At 44.8% G+C, this 22897-nt stretch overlaps 3 protein-coding genes across 3 annotated transcripts; 1 reads left to right on the top strand and 2 right to left on the bottom strand.

Annotated features, from left to right (window-relative positions):
• Positions 1 to 1432: 1432 nt before the first annotated feature.
• Positions 1433 to 3834, bottom strand: LOC105565475 (adhesive plaque matrix protein-like). The gene is made up of 2 exons (XM_012018721.1): positions 1949 to 3834; positions 1433 to 1667 (listed from the first exon to the last, which is right to left on the bottom strand). Exons 1-2 carry the CDS (start codon positions 3816 to 3818, stop codon positions 1594 to 1596), a joined length of 1944 nt encoding a protein of 647 aa, XP_011874111.1. The 5' UTR covers positions 3819 to 3834; the 3' UTR covers positions 1433 to 1593.
• A 192-nt stretch (positions 3835 to 4026) lies between these two features.
• LOC105565476 (cyclin-dependent kinase 5 activator 1) lies at positions 4027 to 19374 on the bottom strand. The gene is made up of 4 exons (XM_012018722.1): positions 18931 to 19374; positions 17620 to 17862; positions 4586 to 4882; positions 4027 to 4140 (listed from the first exon to the last, which is right to left on the bottom strand). The coding sequence occupies exons 1-4, from the start codon at positions 19372 to 19374 to the stop codon at positions 4045 to 4047; spliced, it is 1080 nt and encodes a 359-aa protein (XP_011874112.1). The 3' UTR covers positions 4027 to 4044.
• Positions 19373 to 20063, top strand: LOC105565490 (keratin-associated protein 5-1-like). Its single transcript, XM_012018737.1, has 2 exons — positions 19373 to 19381; positions 19581 to 20063. Exons 1-2 carry the CDS (start codon positions 19373 to 19375, stop codon positions 20061 to 20063), a joined length of 492 nt encoding a protein of 163 aa, XP_011874127.1.
• The last annotated feature ends 2834 nt before the right edge of the window (positions 20064 to 22897 follow it).

Genomic DNA, 22897 nt, shown 5'->3' with positions numbered 1-22897 from the left:
GGGGGTGGAGGGTGGGGAAACTGAAGCGGGTGCGAGTGGCGGGACGAGCGACTCCGAAAACGAGCTACGCACGTTGCACTGTTGTGGACGAAGGGATAGAAACCGATCAAGTACGGCGGCGNCCGTCCCCCTGCCCCCCCCGCCCCCTCCTCCCCCACGGACACACCCTGTCGGTCTTCTCCTCTCTTTCTCTCTCTCTCTCTCTCTCTCTCTCTCTCTCTCCTTGAGAGTTCTCCTAACTCGCCCCTTAGTACCCCGTACTCCACGCGGTGGTCCACCGACGTTTCGACCCCTTAATTAATATTGCACGCACCCCGGCACACGGCAGGGCTACGTATCCGGCGGCGTTCCCCTTTCTCCTTTCTTCCTCCCGTGTCACGACCGCCGGATATCGTCGCCCGGATAACGAACGGAATCGATCGCCGCGAGTCCGGACCCGAGCTGCTGGATCCGACGATCTCGCGCCGTCGATATAACGTATAAAAAGGGAAAGAAATGGGAAACGGATACGAACGAATATAACAAAGGGTCCGTGTTCTCGTCGAGCCGAGACGGCTCTCGATCGAGCGGACCCTCGGGGGGTTGGGGGGATGATCCGTGTTGCCCCTGGAACGAGGCCAATCCTCCGATCACGATGCGCTCGAAGCGCATCTCCGCGACTTTCTCTTCACCTCCTTCTCCCCCATTTTCTTCTATCTCCTCCCCTCCTATGTACTTGTCGCTCGAACGTGAACGTTACAAATATTATATAATTACGTGTATACGTACGGGGGGGTACGTATATACATATACAAATTATGCTTAGCGTTATTATTCGTGCGCGTCCGCAATCGAGGCGGCGCGCTCGATCCACGGTCGGACGCACCCTGTGTGTATCCTCGATCTCTCGTCCTCCGCAGCCGGAGGATCCACTCTCCGCGAATCAACAAGTCACTCACTCACACACACACACACACTCTCTCTCTCTCTCTCTCTTTTACACTACAGAGATTCATGTCATTATTATTCCCTAGTCGATACTTTAATCGTTTTAGCATTACGTTACTAATTATGTTATAGAACTATCAATCAACGCCCTACCGCGAACCGTCTCGTTCGCGTTCGCCGGGCGGCGCCATTCCGGTTACCATCCGCTCGCCCCCCGTGGGGTTCGCGACCGCCGGACGTCCGCCCGACCCTGCACTTCGTCTTGAGCTGAGAACATTCAGGCGCCGCGCCCCGAGGAGAAGTACCTGCGTTTCCCCCGCGGGCGCGACGAAACGCACATGTATATATTACGCTATTTAAATAATAGTCAGTCCTCGACCCCTCGCCTCGACTTCCGCTCGTTCCTGGGAACTTCCGACTCGCCTCTCCTGTAGAAGTGACCGTCGAGTGCCGAAAAATGAGAGTTGGAAGTTATTTCGTTTTCTTCTTCCATCTTCTTTTTTTTTGGTATTTTTTCATTGTAGTCTTCGTGTAGGCCAACGAAGTTTTCGGCGTCCATACGGGCGCGATCGCGTTAGAATCTTCCTTCCTGTCTCGTTCGACCTCGTTAATCTTCATCACGACTAGTTGTGCCCTGCCGTCACGTCTTTTAGGTGGTTTCGAAGATTATACTCTTCTTGAGGCCCTTGCGAGGAAACCGAGCCGCAGTCTGGTCGCGGGACGCCTCTCCCTCCGAATAGCTGTTTGAACCCCAATTTAACGGTGCATCGTCATTTTAGCCTGAGACCTCGTTTTGTTTTTATTCAGTAACTCTTTATAAAATCGTAGTAATGGATATTAGAAAATAATAATTCCTTTAAGCTGTACACGATCTTCAGTTATGTATTTTGTCGCATTCGCTGAGCCGCCTGTGATAAGCGCGTCGATTACAAATTTAAGGGAAGCCAGTGCCGATTGTTCACTGCCGATACCTAATCGACGGCTTATGGAAGCAATCGTTATACTGTCGTAACGTACTCACGCAGCTCGGGCGACTCGGACCTCAACCAAGGATCGTCGTACTTGGACACTTCCTCGCTGCGAGTTCTACCGGGCGGTTTGGGACGCTCGCGTGGTTGAATGCGCGGTCCCTCTTCGCTCAACGATCTCTTCGTTGCATCTATATGCTTGGGCACCTCGAGCAGGGCTATGGATCTGGTCAGCTGGGGCCTCTGTCGTTTCGACTCCTCGCTAGCAGCGCGTATTATTACCGTCGGCGGGGGATGCCCGGCCTGGGGCAGTCTGTCCTCCAGAGGATTGGAAGGGAGCGATGTTTTCGCCCTGAACGCACCCTTGCGGGTGAGCCGGGGCCTGCGCCCCTTTGGCGAGAACTCCGGCGAGTATTCCGGCGGTTGTACGATCTCCGTGTGGCGGAGACTCTTCCGCTTGGCGGTGGGCGTGGTAGGCACCCTTGGCGACCAAATCGGAGGCGACAGGTCCTCCGGCGTGGTCTTCTTCGGCGGCGTCTTCTCCGGCGACTCGTCCTTCCAGCCGCCCTGATAGAGCGGGAACGGCGTTGGGACCTGGTTGAGGATCTTCCACCGGAACTCCTCGTCGTCGCTCTTGGTGGGCGTTGCCGGCTCCGGCGGCGGACAGTGCGTAGGCGTGACGTTGTGGAAGGGTGACCATTTCTTGTCTTCGATTACCTCGACTGGGATATCGCTCGGCGACTCGTCGTACGGCGTCCACTTGATCTCGCTGATGTGCTTCTGCTCGCGCTTCTTTATCCCGATCGTCGGTAACGGCGACGAGTCCTCGTACGGTGCCCACTTGGTGCTGGTGATGGTGATCTCCGGGGAGATGAGACGTCGCACAATCCTGTTCTCCAGCTTGTTCATCTGTCGTGGATCCGGCTCCGGCGACATGCTCCTTCGTATGCTGTACTTGGGCCGTTCGCGCAGACTCTTGCTCTTCGGCTCGTCCTGACTCCTGTACCACTTGGACGGCTTCTTCTCGGCGGGCAGAGAGACGTGCGGTTTCATGGCCCACCTTGCTCGTATCGGCTTCTTGCTCTCCACCGGGCTTATGACCTTCTCCTTCTCCTTCTCCTTCTCCTTGTTCTTGTCTTTATCCCTAGCGGAGAAGCCCCATCTCCTCGAACTTTCGCTTCTCACTTGCGCCGAACGCTCCAGCTTGGGTCGATCCCTCTTCCCGGCTTTGGCGGCTCTCGGATCCTCGCTGGCTTGCCTCTTCACCTCCGGTTTCTCCCATGGCACGGCCGATTCCTCTGGCGTCATCGACTTGGAGTAGTACAATTTCTTTTCCTCCTTTTGTATCGGCTTCTCCGGCTCCTTCACCTCCGGCTTCACTTCCACTGGTGACGCGGGTGCCGGTGTCTTCACCTTGGGACAGGTGCACCTGGGCTTCGGATTCGGCATCACGTCCGGCACCTGTAGCCATTTGGCCTCCCTCGCGAATCTGGTGTCGTCGCTACTGTGCTTCCTTAGGTCGTGCATCGGCGTTAGCAGATACTCCGGTTTGATCGTCCACTTGTCCGTCTCCGCACTGTGATGCTTCCTGAGGTCACCGCGGCCCTGCCGTTTCTTCTCTTCCGGAACCAGACTGTGGCAGCTGCACTTTGCCTTTCTGGCGAGATCCAAGTCGGTGGTCGAGGTATGGAGCTCCCAGCGGAACTCCGTACCCTCGCTGGTGCGCCTTCTCAGATCCCAGATCGCCTCGTCGGGCGACAAGAAGCTGCTGCTGCTCCATGTCACCTCGGTGCTGCGTATCCTCAGGAAACCGCCGCGTTCCCTAGTCGTGCGGACGTCGACTTCATCGCAGCTGCAGACCCTTGTAGGCGTTCTTTGCGACTCCAGTGGTGCCGGTTCGATGGCGTCCAAGTCCTCGATCATCCATGGGATCTCCTCGCGGCGCCGCCGGCCGCACGACGGACAGAATATGTCGTCGTCGCGACTAGACCGCGGCTGCTGGCGGGGCAACGTCGGGGTCGAAGTCGAGGTCGATGCGGTGGGGTCAAGCTGCGAGAGCGGCTCCACGTCGTCGCGACGGCCATCGTCAGAGTGTCGTGACGTCGCAGCCGTGCCTGGCGATGCGCACCAGCAGGTGTGTGTAGCTCCGTCAAGCTGCCTTGGTGGGTACCGCGACTCCGGAGACGACGAGGCTCCGTTCGAGGCCGCTGCCAGACAGACTTCCGCGTTCGCTGGAACCGCAGGCCTATTCGAAATCACAGATTAGAATTCAACTTGTCAGTGAGTTCTCATTTCGCGACTTTTCTTTCAACGATTCTTTCAAGGAGACAGTTTTAAGGCCTGCGTCCACGATGCTAGAACTTGCTCCAAATTATTCTGGTTTCTTCGTCCGGTATCTTCGATAATTCTAGTTTCTTCATCCTTTATGGAATAACTGCAAGTTGATTGGCTACACATTTCTCGAAATTAGAACTTGGACCAAGGTGAACACAGGCCTTAATAGAAGGAAAACTGTCATTTCTTATTGCATATCAAATTCTTAAAGTGAAAGTATTATACCACTGCATTACGATAAATTAATAAGTTTAAGTAACAAGATGCACGTACGGTTTTCAATTCGTCTATTATGACATTTGTTATGCCAATGTTTCATTGGCATACCTTCGTATGCGAACGAAACGTTGACATACCTTCAGCTCGCTGAAGATCTCCGTGAAGAATCCGGGCTCGCTGTTGATTCGCAGCATCTCGGAGCTGAGTCGGTTGACGATCAGAAGACATCGGTCCCAGAACTTGTCCTTGCTGTCCTCGACGAGGAACGGCTTCAGCGGGTAACTGATCTCGTTACCCATGTAGCTGTAGCTCAGGTAAAGACACGTCAGTACCGTCGCCTGAAGCTCTTTCTCGGACGCCTCGTCTCCGTCGACGAGCTCCTTCACCAGCATATACACGAACACTACGTTGGCAGGGTTTATAAAGGGCACGTCCTGGCAAACAAAAGGAAGATGAGTGTGCGGTTAAAATTTTACATATTTTATTTAGCAGCCCGTATTGATCTAATTTATAAATTAAACGAAACGTGTTGGTTCTTTTATGGATAATTTTGCATTAACAGCGTTTAACGAACGATCGTTTATATTTAACTTGTCCAGCAATATTCGCTTGATTTTTAATGAAATAACTCGTACATTCATAAACGTAATTGCGTGGAAGAGTATGATTCACATCTAAAGCACATTGCTCTGTAATATCAACGGTGTATCTCAGGCAATAATGAGCGATAAAAATTAAGTTCTCGTGACGACTTGCAATTATGGAGATAGAAAGAGAACTTTTTTTTTTAATCATATGTCCACTAGATATTTGTCTAAGCCTGCATTTTAATGTTACTCAAACTGACGCAGTTTTTGAGATTAGCTGAGATGAGACTCTTTGCGTACATAACGTGCGTATTATCGTCAATGTGCAATGCTTTTACGTATGCCATTAATTGCATAGTGTCTCTTGCTGCGTTGCATAGTGCCACAAACACGTTAGATATTTCCCTATAGACTTTAGGGACACACGTCTTTTCATACACCGTTCATTTGTACGTGTGTCCCGGTATAAATACGTATAGGCATGTGTATCGAACGCGAGCGCTTTCGATACAAATATAGTCGCATAGATGTTAATTAGTGCGGATACACATATAAGGAGAATATGTCGTATAAATAGAGAATCTATTTATACTCGATAAGACCTCCGTTAGCCATGAAACATAAAAGAAAATGTGCAATTGAGTACATCTATGTATACAACTATATTATTTTTATATACACATGTATGTACATGTATGTACTTTTTTTTATGCACACATACCCGCTTATGCATGTACATATGCATGTATATGGTTGATGAAAATTTGGAAACTTTTTACGGGATAAAAGTGAAATTTTTCTGATATTGTTACTGTATCAAGAAGAGGGAAGAAATCTATGCGTATTTTATTACAAATCGCAGGCTGTTCGAATGTGCGTCTTATCTTGCTTGAGAAAATGTGCAAGTATTGCGAAAGAAGATTGCACTTTGAAAATACAGTCAATGTAAAAATTGAAAAGAGAGAGAAGTAACAATATTGGTGTTGCAAACCAGCATGTCGCGATTAATTAACAAAAATATCCAATTTCACGTTAATTAAGTAACTGCTAGGTTTATTCCATGCGCCAACTAAAATGGATATATTTATATAAACTAGATACTTAATTATTTTTGATATTAAAATGTTACATCCAAATAATTGAGCATAAAATTTTACCGAAAGAAATAAAGGAGACAATAATATTAATGAGACAAAGTTTTAATACTTGTTCAATAAAAATATAATGCAAACAACTTTAATACAAATAAATCTTTTATCAAAAGATGGCCTTTTCTAATTTAATTGTTGGATACATATCGGTCCTGATTCACGGCATTCTTGTTTATTAAAAAAAACTTGGCGCTGAAATAAACAATCTAAACTTACAATTAATTCTATTTATTCAATTTTGTATCAATTAGTTTCACAAGTCACTAGACAAACAACAAGCAGCTCGTTTATTCCAATTATTAGATACGTTATATCAAATTATTCCAATTATTAGACACGTTATATCAAGGTACAAAACCATTATTTGAACGAACCAATATTAATGCTCGAGCTTGCAAATGTAGGCACGTTAATTCGACCTGATTTTTAAATGCAATCCATGTAAAATGCCAGCCTGGCTTACATCACCGTGAATAATGCTCTCGCTTCGTAAACAGAGGTATTACACGTATTATGCGGCACGTTGGGGATAATTTAATTTTAACTATTTGAAACAAAATCAGCTAATAACGCATCGTACCACGAACAACGCTCGTGAATAACAATGGTCTCATTTGAGGGAAAAGTACGCGCCGTGTATTATAATATTGTATTATACGTCCCAAGGGGGTACCCGTGTTACGCATCAGTTGGCGGCGTGCACGCCAAGACGGGAGCGAGTATCGCATTAGCGCGCATGGATGCATCGGCTGACGGTGCAGGAGGAGCGTAGGTGCATCGATTCGTGTGAGGTGGTGCACGGCGTGGCGCGATGCGGCCGTCGCACATGTGGGTGCATTAAGCGCGGTGAGGCCGCACCGGTGACCCGGGGAGGATCGATGCCCTCGATACGTTTTCCCCGCGCGCGCGATCGGCAACCTGCTGCTGCCTTTTTTTTTCTTACTGTCCGCGCCGCACAGCCGGCCGCCCCGTTCCTCGTTAGTCTCTCGGCTTAATGCACATTACGCCGCGCGCACTCACGTTTGCAATTTGCTCACACGCCAGGATGCGTACCCCTCCTCCGGGCGGCCCTCGGCCCTGCCAGCGTCGTACGACGCTGGCAGGGCCGACGACACTTCCCGCCGACGGCGACACGCCCTCGTGCCAGCGCAGCGGAGGATAATCGGAGCAGTGCACCTCGCACAATGCGGCGGAAAGAAAAAGGGACGTGGCCTCGCGTAAACGCGCGCCAGTGATCCCTTCGATCCTGCCGCGAAATCCCGCGAGCCCGAAGGGACCCGGTTAACGCACTCGGACAGCTACTCCTTTTTAACGCGAGCGGCGAGATCCATTTGGCGAATTTCGCCTTTGTAGGTCGGCGTGACGATTCATAGTCGGTCACTCCGGCGAGTCCTTACATTTACAGTCCAACGATTATTTCCAACGCGATAAGAACGGGTTTAAGTAAATTGGTATGAAATGAACAATGATGCGGTGTAGAACCTTTTGACTTGCGTCTATTCAATTCTGATTACGAGCGATTCATATTCATTGTTATCGCAAGTGAACTGTGCCAATTAATGATTAGAATAAGGGCCTGAGCAGAATGGCTGTCTTGTATTCTTAAGACACAAGACAGTTATTGTGCGTTACTTTAGGACAAAGAGTTAAAACAACTAAATTCTAGGTCCTTTTAAGTTATAAATCAATTAGAAACGTAAAAGCCATTTAGGACCTGGCACAGGTGGAGGTAGCCAATTAGAATTAAAACATAAAACATTGTCTTAAGAGTACAAGATAGCCATTCTGCTTAGGCCCGAAGCTTGTCAGATTGCAATCCGTCGGCGTTAAATCGTTGATGTTTCAAGTAACTTTACTTTTGTCGCAGAATCTTGTGAATCTGCTTTAATTGCCGACTTCTTCCTTTCTGCCACTTAACAACTGTTCTAAATATTGAAGATTTCTGGGAGACATCTAGAAAGGTTGCACTTCTGAAGTTAAGACGGCCGATGTGTTCTAACGGACAAACTGTCGATAGTGTTGCGAATGGGAGACGGATCGCGTGACGCTATCGAGCGAAAAATTATTCATAGCGCCTATCGACGGAAATACGTTTTTATGTCTACAACTTGCGAAGTAAAGCCCGCGGTCTAGGGGCTTAATACGTCGCGTGAGCAGAAGCAGTTATTCGTAAAATTATATAGGGACACTCAAGATATCCATACTTTGTTAAGAAAAAAAAAACTATTTATCGAACTTTCCATTTTCGGCCACTTGGAAATTCTTAATTTCAACTTCCTCCTTCTCTACTGCAAAAAAAACCGATAAGAGACTGATCGAGGGATAAAAGAACGTGAGACATCGTGAAAAAAACTCATTCAAGATACCCATACTTTGTTTAAAAAAAAACTGTTTATCGAACTCTTCATTTTCGACCACTTGGAAATTCTTAATTCCAACTTCCCTCCCTCTCAACTGCAAAAGATCGGTAACAGATTGATCGAGGGACAAACGAAGAACGTGAGAAATTGTGAAAAAAAGAAACCGACTATAATGTAACGATTTTCTATAGTGTTTTTGCATTTGTCATTATTATCTCGCGTAGAGTAGACCGGGCGAGGCTTTCGCATGTCGCATGCACGATTCATTAGGATTTCCACGTGCTTCCGCTGACTCGTGGAGAGGCGAGTCCCTCTCGTCCCTCTCGATCGGGTATAACGCCGCTCAAGAGCCTCGAGGGCCGTAGGACGCGGTGCAGCAGAATTAGGGGTGCCAATATACCCGGCGAGGACGTATATACCTTTAGGTCGGTCGATATTCGCCAGGGGTGAGCGGCCTGCTCTTCTCCGCCGAGTGCGAGCTCCGCGCGTTATTCGAGTGGCCTCGCGCGTAGCCACCCCCAAACCTTTTAATTAAATTTCCAAGACTACTGATAACGGTTCTCCGGATAGCGCCGCGAGTGCGCTACTTGGACCAATTAGCGGCGTAGTCGGCATGCACGCGAAACACCCTCGACCGCAACGGCAATCTGACGCTTAGTCGGCTCGGGGACGTCCCAGATGGAACTTCGCGAGAACCCAAATCCGCGTGAATTAGCCTCCGAGCTATGCGTTTGCGTAATTAAATTATGCAAATTAGTACACGCGCGCGATATCCGCGTGCCGTCGACCGATATCCGCTTTTGGGTGATTTTAACGGGATGCTAGCAGTCGCGTATAAGGTCGCGTAATCCTCTAACTGATTCCGCAATTACATCGTCCCGATTGTCTCCCTTCCGATCATCGGGTGTTTCTCGGAGATAATTGCTGAAGTGGCAGGTGCCATGTGACGCGCGACACACGTGCCAGGAAACGTGACAGGAACGGAATTTTCAATCTTAGCCTTCTGTATGGTTTCCTTTTAACCAGATCTTCAGCAACGGACGAAACCAATCGATCAATATCGTCTATGGACAGTTTACGAAACAATTCGCTCGCGTGCTTCGCTGTCCCAATGGGGTGAAACGATAATGAAATGACATAGTCAATATTTCATTTATGTTATAATTATAATAATTACTCCCTCTCTGTCGTGACTTATTAAACTTATTGTAGTAAAAAATGCAATTGAACGAATGTATGCTGCATACACATCTTGGTCGTCACAAGAAATTACTTGCAAGTAGACTATATTTGTATCAAAACGAATTTTGTGGTAATATTTTTCTTGTTAAATGGCTTTTCACAATTTTATTTACCATTTGGAAGACATGAAAAATTTAAACCAAATATATTTTTAATAAAGCAAAAATAAAATATCGACTTTTAAATCTGACGTTCAATTTTCTCTTGTTAAACATTTGAATAATATATGTATACATTGAGGTAATTAAAGTATTATAAAGATAATTGCTTTTCTCTTCTCTTCAAAAATGCTATCACAAATTCGATAATTATCCGGTGCTTTTAAAGGGGAAGACACGTGTTAAGGTGCACGACGAAGCAAATAGAATCTGGATTGTGTCTAAAAATTTGAACGGTAATCGCTTTCTTTCAGTCCTAATAAAACTGTTTACGGTGTCTCTTAACGATATTGTTAATAATCCTAAAACGATCGAATAGACCAAGTTTCGTGCACACACACACTTCCACATACTTTTCTCCCCCTCTCTACACAAAAGTGCGTAATAACATTCGATTTTTTAAACCATAAAACACACTAATCATACAAGCTGCCACATCTATCCTCCTCCTTATGTATGCACAGTCATGCTTCCGCTTGTTTTTACACGTGCATATCGCAGTGTGGTTTCTAGACATACGTTCGGAGTGTACTCTCAGGATGAATTGCGTACACACATTAGACTCGAGGAATTAGATTTAAGCACGCGCAGGGAGGGATGGATAGACTTGCAGTTGTTAATGCATTTCGATATCCCGGCACGTCGAACCGTGGGCAAAGAAACATACATCGTTTCGTTGCACAAAAGTAGAAACGCGCAAAATAGAATTTCCTTGCTTTGTGCCTATCGTCTATTGTTTAAAATAAAACATTCTCTCCATTTCTACGCTCGCTCGTGTGTGTTTTTCGTTCATTTATATTATATCTATACGAATTTCTCCAGTATTTCGATTTTTTTTGTTATGCATTCGTTTGATAAAAATAGAAACGCGCAAAATAGAATTTCTTTGTTCTACGTTTCAACATTAAAATATTTTGCTCGTATGTGTTTTTTGTTATATGTTTAATTTATATATTACGTTTTTCTCTATTACCTCGCTTTTTGTTATCGCGTTGGACGTAAAATTTATGGGTCATTAAAGAAGATGTATTACGGTAGAGTTAAAAAATTATGCACGGTGTCTGATCATCCTACTTCCGTCAAATGCGTCGCAAATCACGAGTAATTAGATATTATTAATCTTGTCAGTCGTTAATGCGTTCAAATTGAATAAAACGATAAAAATGGGTAAAAGCCAGAGATTTGCATGACCTACTTCTAAGACGTTAATAGAAAAATTATTATTATTACTGCTGCTATAATGTACGTCTGGTTATCGAATATTCGCGGTTTTTAACCAAAACTTAATATCGTAATCGCTCTTTTAATATTCATTTTCCACCGACGTTAATTCAGGAGCACCGAAAAACTCAGTTGTCTGCATAAATTTTCTTACGCCCGATCGTAGATTTAGGGCGATAGAAATACTCTCCGCCAGGAGCCGACGTCCGAGAGGAGAAAGTAGTCTCCCCTTTGCAATTAAAATCGAGGGGTGAACGTCCCTCTTATGAACACCCGCATTTTTTCACATATCCCTGCGGGGCGATTTCGCAACGTTGCCGTCGATCCTGCGCAACATTTGCGGTGCACGTGACCCTTCATCCCTTGCGCGATTTTCCCCCTTAATGCGGCATTGCTGCGCATCTCTTTCCCGCAGCGCTTTCCCATATCTCGTCAACCGAAACCTCATTAGCTCACTGTCGCGGATTTGCCACAATACAAGATAAATGGCTTAGAAGTTTATCAACTTTAGCCTTTCCACGTAGCCGTAATGCGTGAGAATATTTACTTTGCAGTTCGCGAGTAGGTTGTTGCAGTATGAATAATGCAAAACCTATATGCGCGACTTTATGTCAATAAAATGATAATAATAATAATAGTACTTGTTAGATAAAAAGTGAAGATATAGTGTAAAAGTGTGCCAACAACTTATTACTCCACTAAAAGCTCATTATCTGACAATGAGTTCCTTTTTACAATAGCATAAATTTTCAGACAAGTTTCTAAGAAAAAATTGTTTAAAGTGTTTATCTCAAAATTATTGAAAACCAATTTCCTTGGTATAATAAATTAAAGTGTACATGCAGATTAATGCATATATAACGAGCTTTACAAAATTAGAAAGAGAGATATTGCATTAAATATAAACAACACGATATTGATATAGAAGAGATATAATTTTTTCCGAAGAAAATTAATAAAGAAATACGCCGGCTTAATATACTTTAGAAATGAAATATGTATTGCAAAGGGATCTCAATGTTACGACGTATCTTCGATGCTCCTGTGTCCGATATAATCTTTTTATAAAAGAAAAAGTTGAGATATTTGAATATCGGGGTCAGTGCTCTAAGTAAAACCGAGAGAAATAATCTTATTTGAGGGGGCGAACTCGGGATAGCTGAGAGGGTGCTTGAGAGATTTGAGGCTGAAAATCAACGTGCTTCGATGGCTGTTGTTACGGGGGACGAATTGACAACACAAACCGTGTGTATATTTGCTTGTACGACACCCCCTCAAGGATTAAACGCATGCATGTGGACGCATGAATAGCCACTCTTTGCTATATCCGCAAGTGTAACTCCCGTGCACACTTGCGCCGCATTGTATTCGCGGAAATGTCTGGTGTATTGATTTTTACACATACGAATTCGCACACGGCATTAATCGTACTTCGAGAAAACAAGTTTGATCAGATATTTCTCTGCCAAAAAATTTGTGCAGGAGGCTGCTTGTGAAACGTCTGGCTTTTATCTAATTAATTTTTTTCCAATGAAAATAAGTAAAACGAAATTTATTTATGTTTTATTAGTTACACACTTTTCATTACGATTTTGTATTCCCGTAAAAAGGTAACGTATTCAGATAAATCTATCTGTGAATCGTTAATTCAAACGTATTTTTTATTCATGGCACTTTGGTAGGATTATACTTATTTAACATTCTTTTCTATTTTTGATTTTAAAGCGCATGGGTTTTAATGATATTAAATTAAATGCAAGGAGTGCGTTGGAATGTTAAAACGCTTTGTAAATTACACTGGGTGTAGCAAATAAATAATTAATCCTTTTATTAATTCTTGATTGTTCGCGCGACATTTGACTGGCAATTCACCTAATGTATACTTTATTAATGTTCTTACGTTAAATGGTGTAAGTCTTTTGAAAGCGGTGTGCAAAATTATGACAGGAAAAGTAGGACGCCTATCATTCTAATTGATTACATAAATAATAATTAACGTATTTAACTTGATTGATAATATCGATAAAATATGTATACTTTTATACAATCATGTACAAATATTCTGCTAATCATTTCGTTAAATAAAAGTAATTAATGTGTTCAACTTAATTGATAATGTCGATAAAACATGTGTGTTTTCACGCAATCAGAGATATCTCGCTAATGATTTTGTGTGCACAAAAGTGTTCCATCATCCAGGGGAAAAAAAACTTGGAGAATCCTAGGTCAGCGCGGTGAGATACGTTCTCGATAAGAACGTGGGCACGCAATCGGGTCGCGAGAAAAAGACAGGCTCGATCGTTAGTGGGCTGTTTTCCGGGCACCGAGATAACGCCGGATACTCTTTCAGGCATTGGATGCGAGACTGAGCGTTATCTCGCTCGCCCTTCCAGCGATTCTACGTGTGAATTTATCGACATGAGAAATCGATGTCGGTGGGCGCGGGGACGTTACTGGAGAGCGTGTCTACACAAAGGCACTTTATTATGGACCATCTTCGACGCCTCCCCGCAAAGTGGGTTGAAGCACGCGAATGTCGCAATACCCTGCAAATTGTCGCAAATGATAAAATACGCCGCAATGAATTCTCGGAAATAATCACAGGGCGGATTCGTGCCGCGGATTGCGAAATAACACGTTTATATTTATCTCACTCCTACAGTGGACTATAAACTGTGTGGATTTTGTAGACCTGAGAGAGAAAGAAAGACGCATATGTTGTTTCTCGTTTCTAGTATTATGTTAACGTACACGTAAAAAAAAAACGCTCTAAAGTGGATTACAAACTGTGTAGATTTTGTAGACACGAGAGAGAAAGAGATTGCATATTGTTTCTCATTTCAATATTATGTTACCGTACACGCAAAAAATACGCTTTAGATTAACTGCCAAATGTTAAATGAAATACGAATGAATATCGATAAAAAGAATGGTTGGACGACTTTAGGCTGGCGGATGGTTTATTTATTTAAATCCGACGTTTCGACCATACGGGTTGTGGTCCTTCTCAAGGGATTCAACAATAATATTACGTCATTGATATTAAACGAAAAAAGAATGAATATGTTAGCCGTTGCGACACTTGTGTCGTTAAAGACTGTTATAGTTTAACCCTTTAACGAATCATTTGTTTATTGTTATTATTTTTTTTAAAAGCGGGGCCCTAACACTCGAGAAACATCAGAGAGATAACAAAATGTAAGTGGAACCTGTATGTCTCAGTGGCCGAGAAAGAGTTACGTGGCAATATTTTACAGGCCGATACGTTTTGTGGAGCAAAGATGCAATATTTTGAATACAAGCACAAGTGACACAACATCAGTGAGTCTAATTACCAGAAATGCCTCAGAGACACCACGGCTCAAGGATAAACGCGTCGGTCGATGCCGACAATGCGCAATTGTTCGCAACAATTGGGACGTCACTCACGATGAAAAAAGTCCACCCACGTGAACGGAGAATCGCCGCCGCAGTGGACTGGAATTATTACCGGCGCGCTTCACGCTATTTTCCATGAAACTTCACGAGCACTGCGGCTCGCTGAAGGTTGCACGATACGCTAATCGATAGTGACTTTCGTCATAAAGTAAGTAAAAAATTGCTGCCGATTTGATCGGCAGATAATTGACCCTTTCGTGCGCGGCGCAGCGATGCAAACCGCCGTTTTGAGCAATCCGTGTCGCGGTGGCATACGGGTTATTTTTTCACGTATTTATTTTTGTTACTTTGCATGACTGAACCGGTCACTTTTGCGTCAGCTGCAGGAGCCAGCTCTTTTACGATTTGATTAAAAAGGCTGAATCGTCTCATCCCACTAAAACGATCACGATAAGTTTTATAACTTGCATTTACTAGAAACGTTTTATCACGCATTTATTTTGTTACTTTGCATGACTGCCTCGGTCACTTTTGCATCAGCTGCGGGAGCCAGCTCTTTTACGATATGATTAAAAAGGTTGAATCACTCTTTCCACTAAAATGATCGCGATAAGCTTTACAACGTGAATTCACTAGAAACGTTTGGGCCGCGGTTTGTTTATTAAAAAAAAAAAACATCTCGCAATATGTCAAAAGAATTTTCCAAAAAATTTTGTCTCCTACGATACATATGTGTCCGCGTATATTACTTTTAACAATGAATTCAATTAAAGTAACTCATAAAACAATTTTAACAGTGACCCGTATTCACCGAAGAGAGAAAAAGGTTTGAATTTTTTATTTGCAACGTTTGTCAGGCAGATTTCGGCTTTTGTTATAAAAACAAATTTGACGTGCAGATGATACAATACACAAAAACGCATGGTGGATAAATAACAACGCAGATTTTTGCATTGTATTATTAATAGTTCCGTAGTATTTTTAAGTCAGCGGCCATCTACGTCAGTTGACTATCGGAGTGAAATATTTTTAGTTTGATCGATAGCTTCTACGCGCGCGGAGAAGGCGAGTCTTATAGGGGCCGTGCAATTTGCATAGGTCACAATCGCGCACGATAGTCCCCATTAGCATAAACATTGAATTCATAATCGAATCAAGAACCAGCACCGACTGAAATTACGGGCAAATGTTTTCGATTGGTCGTGATTCGTTTCTCATGGAGCGAATATAGCGGCTCAATTTGGTCGAAAGCAATAAAAACTGTAGGTCAAAAATGGAAGTTTTCCTCTGCCGAAGGAATAAGATATTTAAAAATCACGGCTTCTCTCTTTCAAGAGAAAGAAACATGTTTGAAGTGTTTAATTCTCGAATAAGTTTAAGAGTTTGCAATTATTTTGAAGTACTTTCAGAAACGATAGATTACGTGATGTTTCATAAAAAGGGAAGATATTTTATTTAGCAACGTGTTGTAATTCGAAGAGAATACAGAAATGATTCATGGATATACGTCTCCTTAGAAATTGTGCATCATCCATATTTTTCCTCTGTTAAAACAATTTTTAGGGAATATACTCTATATATATTATAATTAGCGTACGAGAAAAAGTATCTAACTATTTTATAATTCACTACCCTTTCTCGTTGCGATGCAAATATAATGCATATAAGTGACTTTCGTTACGAAGGGCTTATTCGGATGGAAACTCTCCCGTGAAAAAAGTTTGCCTAATTCCCTCTCTAACATATTGCATGCCCTGGATGACTCTTATTATACGTTCCCGCGGGACGTTGTCCGCATCCCAGTGGATTCGGTATAAACGAAGCCCTTTCTTTCGCGACACGTGCGGACTGTCGTCCCACTTGTAATGATAGTCCCTTCGGGGAAACGAAACCTTTTGGCGCATCGAAGACAAATATTCGTACTCTTTAATTGGATCACGGTTGCGCTTCGGAACATTTCGGTATACCAGTGGCCAAGCGAAGTAGAGTAGCAGTTGCTCCCAACGAAAATGATTCATATTCTGTATCGCCTCCGCACGAAAAAAAAAGCGATGCCAGTCAAATATCGCAATTTTACAGGAGAATGATTTTAAACTTTCAATCCGCTTGCAGATCGCACACAGCGCACGCGGTCCGCTAAATTGTTCTTTTTCCTCCTCTTGCCTTGACAGATCATTCTTCACAATGTGAGAATCGTAGGTTTCTTTTAAACGTTTCTTTCTCTTTGCCACCACTCTTTTGAAACGAAATGCAATCTTCGTATTGATCCTTTTTTCGAATGAAATTTTTCTAACTACTTTATGACACTTTTCTGGATAAAAGTACGTACGTTTTTGAGTTGATAAATTATAAAAACGCAAGAACTCGTAGTTTCGACTAGATTCTTGTGAAAAGGTAATGCACATATGTCACAGGTCAATACAAGTATTCGCCTTTTGAGCTTTATATAACAACCTTTTTTTTGTTTAGATATATGTATATTTGTCGTTTAACAGCCATCGACTGCATCGATTTTGTGCGACTTACATATATCGACGTTAATCATAGCAGTTCAATCAGCGAGAGTTAATTACCTCGTGCTGTTGGTATAATCTTAATTATCCAATATTATAACGACAGCGAAATAACCGCGGGAGTAATATATTAATTATAACGTCGAACCAGTGCGCGTGATAATTATATTATCGGCGAATATATCTCACGAAGCATGTTAAAGTGTCTAGCGAATAAAAGCATACCGAAGTATAAACTCTAATGTAAAAATATATAAAACTTGTATCACCAAGCGGAGATCTTTTAGTCGATGAAGAATTGTCTGATATTTAAGTAGTTTTTCTTGAAACATTTATTTCACGTAGGTCCATACTTTTTTCCACTTCTTTTCATGAAAAATTATTCCTAAATAAAATGTTTAACTCGCTTTTAATAAAAATATCCAAGAACCTTAAAAAAACCAACATATTTCTTTTCAACCGCAGCACGTATTTAAACGTTTGTTATTAACATTTAAAAAAAAACGTAAGCATATAGTAATTTTTAGACGCTCTCGCACGCTCGGAAAACGGCAAACTCACCTGCCAGCCTTGGAGCAGGAGATTTCTGTCGACAGTTCTGAGCCACATGACAGCGTCGCCGGCCTGGAAGTCCCTTAAACGGGTGCATTTCTTGTGCAGGAAGACGCCGAGGCACTTGAGCAATTCCGAGGTGGAGGCCTGGATGACAGTTTTTCTTGGTCCAGGGGGCAGCGGTTTCTGCACCAATTTCTCACACGTCGGATTGTGCGTGGTGTGATTGTTGTTCGACGCCGGTGGTTTTGTCTAGTTAAAACCACGACAAGATTATTCCTCAGTAAACTAAACTCTCGACGTACATTGGCATTTTTATAAATCTCATGTTTTTAATTGCTTTTATCTCATATTAAATACCTTTTAAAGTTTTATATTTAACATGAATATGGACCTACTTTATAGTGATTATTTTTGGACAGTTTATGTGACAATTTCTTGCAGGCTTTACTTAACAACGATAATAAGTTTAGTAAAATAAATTAGATAAATTATGATATAATTTGATAGACCTTATAATACAGTATTTATACTTTGCATGTTAAATGTACAATTTATAAGTTATAAAAACCAATAATTAAATTGAAAGCAGTTATGCTTCTAGAGGGAAAGATTATTGAAAATTTATAAAGAACAACTCGTGCCACGCAGAAGGAGACATCAAAACGATCGATGTACTTTCGATCGTGCCTCGGGGGTCAAAGCACGTTGTATATTTCATTCCACCATTCTACATCCCCGTTTTATTAGTAGCCTGTAGATTTCTTTAGACACAACAACGATATATTATTTTAATTATATGGTCGTTATTCCACGTTTTACAATATTAAGTTTTTAAATTAATATAACGTTAAAAGTATTATGTTACATTATGTTACATAACAAATATTGCACGATGTATCGTTGCTGTATTTATATGGAAAATCCCTCTAAGTCAATTATTGCAAGAAATATATGCTCGTATGTAATAAAATTTAATTTGGAAATGCAATTTCTATTTGAAACAAGTAGAAATAAGTTTCATTTAAGTTAAAATAAGTCCATTTTCTGTGTAGAAACATATAACATTGTCATTTTTAACAAATTGGTGTATATTGTCGATATGAACAAACAAATCTAGACGTATTTCTCAATGAATCGAATTTGCCTGCGAATTGTAATATGAATATGTTAAAGCTCGGTCTCTCATCCATCAATTTTTATATAGTTGTTATATATAATGTTTACTTTGATGACATATGCCAATTCATCACTTCTCGAAATAGAATTACAATCTCTGTCGAAAGAAAGTGAAACAAAAGCTTTTCCGCGAGTACTTACCTGCGGCGTCTGTATATTCTTATTCTTATCAACGATAGGTATATTATCGAGCGGCTGTCTGAAGGCGAGGTTCTTGTTCTTGTTGTCGAGCTTCTTTTTGTTGTTATTAGTCGTGCTGAATCGCTTCCACGACAGGGCATTTATAAACAGCGAGTGCTTTTTCAGGTTCTTCTCCAGGGCATTCTTCTCCGAGATGATCCTCGCGTTGTCGTTGTTGTTCAGATTAATGTTATTGTTCTGCAGCGAGTTGTTGTTGGTCGGCGGATGATTCGTGGGCGGCGCTGGCGCTACCGTTGCGACGCTGCTCTTGTTCTCACGATTCTTCGCGTTGTTCAGCTGTTCGTAATTAAAGTTGTTCAACGTGAAGTCGGCGGAATGCTGATGCGTTGGCGGGTAAACGGGCCCGCGACGGTCCCGTGGACTGAATGACAATACGGTCCCCATGCTGGCGGCACGCTCCGGGGGTGGATGTGGATGCGAATGAGGATGCGGTTGCGGCTGCTGCGTCTGTTGTTGCTGCTGCGGTTGTTGTTGTTGTTGTTGTTGCTGCTGCTGCTGCTGACTCGTCGGCTGTGCCTGCTCCCTGCCGCTCTGTGGATTGGTTGGATTCTGACTCGGCTGACGACTCACGTTCGGATGAGGATTTTGAGCTTCTCGTCCTGGACTGGTCGGATGGCCGGGATTCTGGTCTTGCTGAGCGGGACTCGGGTTGCCCGGGTTACCGGGATTGTGGCCTGGATTACCCGGGTTGTGATCGGGATTGCCCGGGTTGTGGCCGGGATTGCCCGGATTATGGCCGGGATTGCCCGGATTGTGGCCTGGATTGCCCGGATTGTGGCCGGGATTGCCCGGGTTGTGGCCGGGATTGCCCGGATTGTGGCCGGGATTGCCCGGGTTGTGGCCGGGATTGCCCGGATTGTGGCCGGGATTGCCCGGATTGTGGCCGGGATTGCCCGGATTGTGGCCGGGATTGCCCGGATTGTCAGTCTGGTGGCCGGGGTTGTGACCAGGGTTGTGGCCGGGATTGTTCGGATTGTTGGGCGAGTGGCCCGGGTTGTGATGCCCGGGATTTTGGGACTGGTGTCCCGGATTGTGGGTCGGCTGACCCGGATTCTGGTGTTTCTGGGACGTAGCGGGCGGCGGTCTCGGCGGACTCGGCGTAGTGACACGCTGCGGCGGGGGTGCTCGAGGAACCGAGGTCTCCCTCGAGGGTCCCGTCAGCGGGGTCGCATCCCCTGGCTCGATGGCCTCCTCCACGACGGGACCCACCACCTCGCTCAACCGACCGCCCAGCCTGCTGATTTCTACCTTCGACTTGAAGGACACTACTTTTTCTTCCTCCCGCGACGCAGGGTTTACCTCCTGTTTCCTTGCCAAGATTCCTTTTTGTTTTTTAATAACCTATACGAACTCTATCTCGCGATTTCGCCCGAGGAGGGAGAGCGTTAAAGACAATATGACGATCGTTGACGGTGACCGATTAGCGAAGCGGAAGAGAGAACGAGACGTGCACGAGGAATATTCACAGAACAATCCGGTCCTCCCGCTCAACGTAAATCCGCAGTCTCTCTCTCTCTCTTTCTCTTTTCTCTTTCTCTCTTTCTCTCTCTCTCTCTCTGTCTCTCTCTCTCTCCCCCTTTCTCTCTCTATGTAGCTTCCGTGTCGTTGAAGATGTCACGCGGCAAGATGTCGTCGATGCGCGCAAAAGATGTCGGCCGTCGCGCAAAATGGCGAGCGATCGATGCTTTACCGCCCTCCGCCTCTCGGAGGGACGACGAGCCAGGTGAACGAAAACACTGGATCCACGCACCGCCAGCCACCCTTAACTCGACGCTCCGACTCTTCTTTCTTCACGAGTCGCGTCTGCTTGCCTTCCGCGGGTCGCTGGTACGCTTCGTCAAGCGGCACTCCTCGAACACTCCGACGCACTACAACTCGGCACTTCCCTCGAACGCGACTCACGAAAAGTACGATTCCTTCTTTAAAATCCCCTTGTACCTGCGACGACTATTGATACTGCCAACAATCGACAGCTCTCCTCGTCGACTTCGATCTTCAATTTGTTTCTTAATTTTGCGAAATTCCCCGAATTTCAATCTCGCGCTCTGCCGCGTCTTCGAACGATATCTCGAGGCTGCGCTCGTAGGATCCTCCCCCGAGTGGACTCGCGTATGGATGACTCCCGCGGCGGATCCGGCCGTTGTTGCGAACAACAACACAACGCGCACGCTTCTTCGGGGACGCTTGCGAGAACGGCTGATTACTCCGTCGACAGGCGAACTATTTCTCTCCGTCGCGCGGCGAGTCTCGCTGATAGTCTGCTGCGCTCGTCCCTCGGCGACGTCGACGTCGCCGCCGTCGTCCTCGTCGTCGTCGGTCGGCCGTGCGTCCACCACCTACGTCTACGGCCAACCAAGACGTAGCACGCCCCGTTACTGTTATCGGTGCGCGCGCAATGGTTCGATAAACGCGAAACGTCGATGGTCGGGGGTGGAAACGGACGGAGAATTCCCCGCGAAGGAGGAAGAGAGAGAGAGACAGAGGGAGGGGGGGTGGAGGGAGCGAGAGGGAGCGTGGAAGGGTGCGCTAAGAGCGGCTGAGGGCGAGGGCGCGAGAGCGCGGGGGTGCCGCGCGTCGCGAAGGTGAGACGGAAAAGGGTGTCGGAGACGGGGCGGGAGCGAAAGGGACGGAAGGACGCGAGACGGACGGTGGATGGGGTGGCGGTGGTGATCGAGAAGGGCGAGGAGGCAGGGCAGTTCGCGTGTGTGTACCGCGGGCATGACTCTGTGTGTGTGTGTGTGTGTACGCCCGAACTTTTCTCCGACATAACTCTCCCCGCTCTCCCCTCCGGGAGATCCCCGAGGGAGGACAGATCGAGACCCGGCGTCTTGAGTCTAGACCGCGGAAATGCTGGTCGGAAAAGGGTGCCGCGCCGTTAGACACTTTCCAGGGAGGGTCTCGCCGACGGCTCGTGAACGTAGGTCGAGATTCCACGCGGGAAAATGAATGGGAACAAGACGCGCGCGACGCGACGCGACCCACGGCCCGGACCGCGGGGTAAATATTGGAACTGGCGCTGAGGCGCTCTCGTGCCCCTCGAAACGAGATGAATATCCTTTCGGTAAAGCCGCGCGGGGATGAGCGGTAATGGAGCATTCGGGGCCGAGTGGGACGCCGAGACGAGGCGCGAAATGCCTCCCTCGTGAAGAAATTTCCAACCGGATTGCAGCCCCGAGATAGGATCTTCGACGTTTACCCCAGCTACACCCTGGTCTGACAAAATCTTGACAAACATATTATTACTGGGCGTTATTTGCATACCTGAGAAGACGAAAGACAATTTATTCTCCGTTTCTATTTCACCGGGAGGGATGATTTTCTGTGAGAGATGTTGCCGGATAATCAGCGGTTCTGCAATTGAGTAAAGGATAAACGATCCGTCTACCTTTAAGTAAATTGTAATCTTCTTTTACCGCGAAAATGTAACACAAAGAAGTGGCTTCTAAGGAATATATTGTATATATAATTTTTAGATGGAGACGTTAAAATATGTATATATATATATATATATATATATAGATATTTGACCGACATTTAAATATATCTCGTACAAACTGCGAGAGAGGCGCAAGAAAAACCGCATTATCAGCCGCATGGAACTCGATAAAATGCAGTAAATTTCCTGTAATGAGCAACGTCGATAATAATACACGGCTGACAACAGCTTGTCAGTTTTATTTTCCAAGCACACAATGTTATTAATTAAATTTCTTTGAACTCTTACGCCACGTACGTGCATTTGAATTGAGAAAATGGGATAATTAAAAAATTAAAAATAAAATTAGTATAAAAATGCTTCGAGGTCGCTTCGGCGGTTTTATTTTCGCGTAAAAAGGATATACACACACATACACAATGCCGGTAATATAAAAGCCGTAAAAGATAAACTATTTACAAGGCATCGGAA

This window comes from Vollenhovia emeryi, unplaced genomic scaffold, assembly GCF_000949405.1.
Source record: "Vollenhovia emeryi isolate VEMERY1.0 unplaced genomic scaffold, V.emery_V1.0 DF939152.1, whole genome shotgun sequence".
In the NCBI taxonomy this organism is placed as follows: Eukaryota; Metazoa; Arthropoda; class Insecta; order Hymenoptera; family Formicidae; genus Vollenhovia; species Vollenhovia emeryi.
The sequence above is the reverse complement of the archived record's forward strand: the minus strand, read 5'-3'. Positions and strand labels throughout refer to the sequence as shown.

Bases quoted from the DNA above. Each gene is read 5' to 3' on its own strand.
- LOC105565475 (XM_012018721.1), bottom strand. From the start codon at position 3,818: ATGATCGAGGACTTGGACGCCATCGAACCGGCACCACTGGAGTCGCAA. The intron at 1,668-1,948 runs GTGAGTACGTTA...GGGTTCAAACAG, and splicing joins GTCCGAGTCGCCCGAGCTGC to CTATTCGGAGGGAGAGGCGT.
- LOC105565476 (XM_012018722.1), bottom strand. From the start codon at position 19,374: ATGGGGACCGTATTGTCATTCAGTCCACGGGACCGTCGCGGGCCCGTT. The intron at 4,883-17,619 runs GTGAGTTTGCCG...TTTGTTTGCCAG, and splicing joins TCCTGCTCCAAGGCTGGCAG to GACGTGCCCTTTATAAACCC. The intron at 4,141-4,585 runs GTATGTCAACGT...GATTTCGAATAG, and splicing joins AGATCTTCAGCGAGCTGAAG to GCCTGCGGTTCCAGCGAACG.